At 40.2% G+C, this 6198-nt stretch overlaps 1 protein-coding gene across 1 annotated transcript; it reads right to left on the bottom strand.

Moving 5' to 3' along the window:
* Positions 1-525: 525 nt before the first annotated feature.
* Positions 526-1344, bottom strand: LOC130463333 (uncharacterized). Its single transcript, XM_056832430.1, has one exon. The coding sequence runs from the start codon at positions 1342-1344 to the stop codon at positions 526-528; it is 819 nt and encodes a 272-aa protein (XP_056688408.1).
* Positions 1345-6198: the final 4854 nt, after the last annotated feature.

Raw genomic sequence — 6198 nt, 5'->3', positions numbered from 1 at the left:
TATACAAGCTTCTTGCTACTCTTCAATTGAACAACTTTGGTATCATCTTCACAAATAGGACAAGCTTTGTATCCCTTGACAACATGGCCAGATAAATTCCCATACGCAGGAAAGTCATAAATTGTGCAGAAGATCATGGCACGCAAAGTAAATGTTTCCTTACGATATTCATCATACACACGCTCACCTTCATCCCACAACTTCTTCAAATCCTCAATCAGTGGTGCCAAGTACACATCTATGTCATTTCCAGGTTGTTTAGGCCCAGATATCAAAATTGACAACATAATGTATTTGCGCTTCATGCACAACCAAGGTGGTAAAATTGTAATTCACCAACAGAACTGGCCAAGTGCTATGCTGACTACTCATGTTACCAAATGGGTTGATTCCATCTGTACATAAGCCTAGCCTTAAATTCCTTGTTTCACGACTAAAATTCGGAAAAGTAGTATCAATATGTTTCCATTGAGGGGAATCAGCAGCATGCCGAAGCATTCCATCTTTATTTCGCCCGTCTGCATGTCATGTCAAATTTTCTGCATCTTTAGCATTAGCGAACAAGCGTTTGAGCCTAGGCACTACAGGTAGGTACCACATTACCTTAGCAGGTTCATTGGTGTTTTCACCGTTGCTCTTCACCTTATATCGCGATGTCCCACAAGTTGGACATTCATGCAAATCATTATAATCCTTTCGATACAATACCCAATCATTAGGGCAAGCATGTATTTTCTCAGCATCCAAACCCATCGGACACAACATCTTCTTAGTCGCATAAGTAGAACTCGGAAGCGTGTTACCTTTGGGAAACATATCTTTCAATTTTACTATCAATTTTGAGTAATGATAATCAGTCCACCCGGCTTCCGCTTTCAGTTCAAATAATTCTAGTACACCTCTTAATCGAGTGTACTTAGTGCACCCTGGATACAAAGGTGTCTCGGCGTCAGTCAACAAACTTTCGTAATCAGGTGGCCCCTCTGCGAGATTATCCTCCGTATCGTGCAACATCTCATCAAACACCTCATCAAGCACCTCATTTTCATTACCATGGTGAGTATTTAAGTCCTCTGCATGGTCTTCGTAGCTATGATTCTCAGTACCCGTTTCCCCTTCACCATGCCATATCCAATCAGTATAATTTTTGGAAAAACCATTCCAAAAAATATGAGCTCGTAATTCATCTTCTGTAGACACCTTACGCATGTTACCACAACTCTTACAAGGACAACATATTTTTTCTCCTTCCTTTTTACGTGTAAGTACAATACGAATGAACTCCTCAACCCCTTGACGAAACTCAGGGGTAGTACGCTTATGTGAAATCCAACTTTTGTCCATATCTAACCAATGAATATGTCATATATATTAATTTCAACTATGTATACACGTGTACTAACTCAAATAAAATCATGAATTGTAATTTTTTTAATTGGAAATAACACTTGTAATATCACAACATATGAAACGCCACTCTCCAAATTGTCCACAAGGCCTAAAATATCGCCCTTATGTCAAATATTAGACTATCTCTCCGGTATCAACTAGAAATCGAGGTTGACAATATTAGCCTACAACTAGGACAATCCTTTACTAAGTATTCATATAATCTCATCAATTCACCTTTCAACAAATAAAAAAATCCAATGTATACATCCCTTGATTCCAAATTAAACATTGATCTTAATAAAATAAAATAAAAAGCTTAGTAATAATAAATTCTTTACATAAATTTTTCCCAGCATCTACTAAATTTTCATTTTTTTTTCCATTCTTTTTCTTCATTTCCATTCGTTTTTCCTTTACTTTAGAGGGTCCTAACTGCTTTTTTTTCTTTCCTTTGAATAGTACAAGGGGGTAATTCCTAAAATTTATTTATTGTCTTACAACTATTTCCTGTTTCCCCTAATTAATACTAGTAAAATTATGAATGAAACTTAAAAAACGATAAAAAGTTCGGCCCCTTCAACATTGTTTTCTGGCTTAGTCCCTGAAGTCACCAACAGAGTCACTCCCATAAACGCCCCTTCCCCCTCCCAGAACTTCACTCCCGTAAACCTACCCACATATCAATTGGATATTTTTTGATGAATATAAATCATATGAATTCAATAATTTGGGAATCAATTCACGAATTAGAATATGAATCATATGATAATTGACCAAAAATAATAACATAAACAAAAATAAATAAGATTTCTAGGATTAATACTTCAATTACGCTCGCCCTATAAAGCGCCCGTTACACATCTACATCGTTCCAAAGCAAAAGCGAAAGAAAAAAAAATCAAAAAAAAACTGTCAAAGTTCTACCCAGAAGTCATTTTCAACGCCCAGAGCTGGGCGCCGATATCTTTAACGCCCCAGCCTGGGCGCTGAATATCTCTGCTTGCTAAATCTTGCCCTGATATAAAAACAAGAAAGAAACACCTATGAATCCTCGCATCGAACGAAGTAATAAGCCGTGCAAACCCACGCAGAAGGTGCTACACTTATTCGAGCACCTGAACAAGGCATGATGAAATACTCCAATGCAAATGATATCCCAACACCTGGAGAAACGTTCTAATACATGTTGTTAGGCCACACAAGCCTACGATGCACCATAAGTTCAACCATCCCACGGTACAAGTCTAAAAAAGGAGAGTAAGACATGTTGCACTAATGTAGGCACGACCAAGAGCACGTGCAAAAGAGGCAAAGACTACTTATCGCCCAAATTCATAATGTAAGCCACACGACTTCTACATTAAGGATTGAAAGTAGCAAAACGTGACCTGCCATGGAAGGGATAGCTCGCACCTACACGAGCGGAACCCCAAGGCATCTTTCTCGAAAGAACCTACAAAAATCGTACGCCAAAAGGAAGCATCCCAACATGCATACTTGGGGGCTCCAAGCTACGAAACCACCATAGCAAAATAAAAAAAATCTCAAAGCAAATGTTTGAACAATCAAAAGGGTACGATGTTTGAGCCCACTTCATGAATGGGCCTGAACCCTATCAAGCTTCTAAGCAAACTATTCGAAATCAGTCATTGCTCAAAAAAAATTGATTCAAGCAAACTGATTAATGGACCGCACACAACGGCCATTCTATGAACGCTCGTTCGCACATACATATCATCATTCTAAGTATCGAACATTCACGAACGCGTTCAAAAGGAAAAAAATATATACAACAACTAGAGCGGTCAAAGTCTTACGCCTCAAGGTATGTTCCTCGGGCCATATAGACTCGCCCAATTGTTGCAATTATTGTACGCCTTATAGAGCAACAGTTCCTTAAAATAATCGCCCCAAAGAGACAAGCACCGTAGTCCACCAATCGGCTACGGCTTCTCAAGAAAATCATCACGTTCTAAAAACAAAGAAAAAAACAAAAGAAAAGAGAATACATAGAACTTCCAAGTGAAATAAACGAATGAACAAAAGGCCAACTGTGTCATCAAAAGACCAGCCCAAACAACACTTTCAACGCCCCACCTGGGCGTGAATTATTTCAACGCCCAGGCCTAGGCGCCGAAAATGTACCCAGGCTCAAAAAAGGCCCTAACTTCTAGTGGGCCCTGCCATACTCATTCGACTTGAAAATTGCCGAAAGTCGCACCCCACGGCTTCGCTAAAGTAGCACACTACTATAAAAGATCACTCGCACATACGAGCATGACCCAAACATGATTACAAGATGCGAAAAACGACCACGAGCCCCAATGCTTGGGGGCTCGCGAAAAAATATACTCCAACGAGGAGCGCACGATCAAAATCACATTCCCCAACTGCGCCGTACACCATATCATGTTAGCATATCTCAAAAAACAGGTTCGACCTCAGGGAAAGGTCGTCATTGACACTTGTGCACAGTCCTCTGATCTAAGACCAAGTCGAGCCGTAAAGACGGTCGCAAGACAAAGGTCCGTCTGAGCACGTTGTCAGCCCACGTTCAGGTTACAACTAAATTCGAGCATCCCTCGAAAGAATTCGCTCTTGCAAGAATGAATAAAAAGAAATTCTCAAAAGAAATCACAAAGAACCAAGGAAATAGGAACTTGCCCATCTTCAGTTGGCAAGATCGGGTCACAAACCGCGCGAGTTCCCTAAATCGAAAAAACGAATTCAGGGATGTCCACCCTTAGCGGACAGGGCTCCCCCACCTTCAGCGGGCGGGGTCTGCGTCACTAGCTGCGCAGGTCCTCAGTTTTCGAAAAATATAATCCTCAAAAATATAATCTTCAAAAATTTCCTCAAAACAACAGGCAGGTTCGCCATCTTTAGCCGGCGGGGTCTATGTAGGTCCTTATTTTCAAATTTCAAAAAAAAAAACAGATTCGTTCACTTCTATCGGACGGGGTGTCCACCCTTAGCGGACAGGCTCGCCACTTTAGCCGGCGGGGTCTGCGCCATTAAACCGCGCAGGTCCTTAGTCGCTGCAGCGATAACTTTTGCTGGATTTTCCTTCGTTTTACGTCCTATAAAAACAAGGGTGCTGGATTTTCCTTCGTTTTACGTCCTATAAAAACAAGGGTGCTGGATTTTCCTTCGTTTTACGTCCTATAAAAACAAGGGTGTTGGATTTTCCTTCGTTTTACGTCCTATAAAAACAAGGGTGCTGGATTTTCCTTCATTTTACGTCCTATAAAAACAAGGGTGCTGGATTTTCCTTCGTTTTACGTCCTATAAAAACAAGGGTGCTGGATTTTCCTTCGTTTTACGTCCCATAAAAAAGGGGGGTTTTCTCGTTTAGCTAACCCTGAAAATGAGAATTTTTAAAAAACATTTTTACCTCGTGGTTGGGCTTGGCCAGGTCCAATTACACTTTATAGCTTTGATTTTGAAAATATCTGTAGCTACTCCAAATGACAAAGTGAGGGAGTTTCTACGCCTCTTTAGATACTTCCAATGACAAAGTGAGGGAGTATTCTATACTATCCGTTGACAAATCCCAATGACACGTGAGGGATATGTCGACACTTCAAGTGATGACCCTTAAGTCAAATGTTATCACTCGGGGGCTCTTGAGACCCTCGCAAAACAGGTCACATACACCATGGCTTGTGTGACGCACTCCGTCTAATACTTTGACCATCGTCTTATTCCAAGACTCAGTCAAAGTGGGGGCTAACTGTAGACACATACTTTTGTCCCCATTCCCGAAAGGGAAGGTTCGATGATGAAAACGTAAATCTCCACTTGACGACGCATCTCCTATAAAATAACGAATCTCAATTCCCCTTTTCATTTCACCCGAAACCTGCTATTTATGGAAACCTGCTAAAAAAAGTAACAGCCGTAAAGGGTAGTTGCTAAAAGTAGTAAGAATAAAAAGATAGAAATCTGTCAGAATTAGGTGTTGCACTCCAACATAAATCCTAAAAGAGATAGAAAACCGCGAGAATCCTATTCCTAATAGGATTCGGAAATAGGAGTTACGTATTAATTAAAATCCTAACGAACCTAGAGTTCGTAATGGGCCCAGACGCATTCCGTCATAAAATTGATACGCGCTAAAAGACTCGAATTAATCTCAAACTCTACGGATTTTAGGAATCCGGATCTGACTAAACAAAACTGCCCAGACCTTATTTTCAACGCCTGGCTCTGGGCGCCGAAATCTTTGGCGCCCAGGCCTGGGCGCTAAAAATACCTGGGTACGTCTCTTTTCCTAATTCTTTGTGGATTAGAACTCTGCAATTCTATCTTTCCACGAACTCTTCCCTATAAATAGACCCCTAGTTTCGACGTGAAACAACACACAACAACACATAACATATTCTGAGTATTGACTCTAAACCCCTTAGCCTAAGCCTCTCGCTGCGAAACTGTTCACACGTTCTGTCGCAATCGATCCATAAATCGAACAGAACGTATCCTGTCCCATAATTGAGATTTGTTAAATAAAAAGGAGAAATAGCAAAGTCAAAGTGGTTAGTTTTCTGAGAACCATGACGCACCTCTCAAGGGTGCGTCGTAACATGTCCCTTTTCGATGATTTAACTACTTTCCTCGCCCTTTTTATGAACTGTTAAACTAACCTAATATGATTTTTCTATCACGCCTAACAAATATAATATTTTTGGGAAATCGGATTATCATGCTAGGTCTCTTAATGTTATTTAAATCAGATAATCACGATCGAATTAGTATTATATGTTGCATATTGCTAAAATCAACTCAGATTAGTTTAATAGTTAACGC

This window comes from Spinacia oleracea, chromosome 6, assembly GCF_020520425.1.
Source record: "Spinacia oleracea cultivar Varoflay chromosome 6, BTI_SOV_V1, whole genome shotgun sequence".
NCBI classification, from domain to species: Eukaryota; Viridiplantae; Streptophyta; class Magnoliopsida; order Caryophyllales; family Amaranthaceae; genus Spinacia; species Spinacia oleracea.
Note: the sequence above shows the minus strand (reverse complement) of the source record. Positions and strands in the feature narration are given on the sequence as shown.

Coding starts and splice junctions, on each gene's coding strand:
- LOC130463333 (XM_056832430.1), bottom strand. CDS start 1,344: ATGGACAAAAGTTGGATTTCACATAAGCGTACTACCCCTGAGTTTCGT.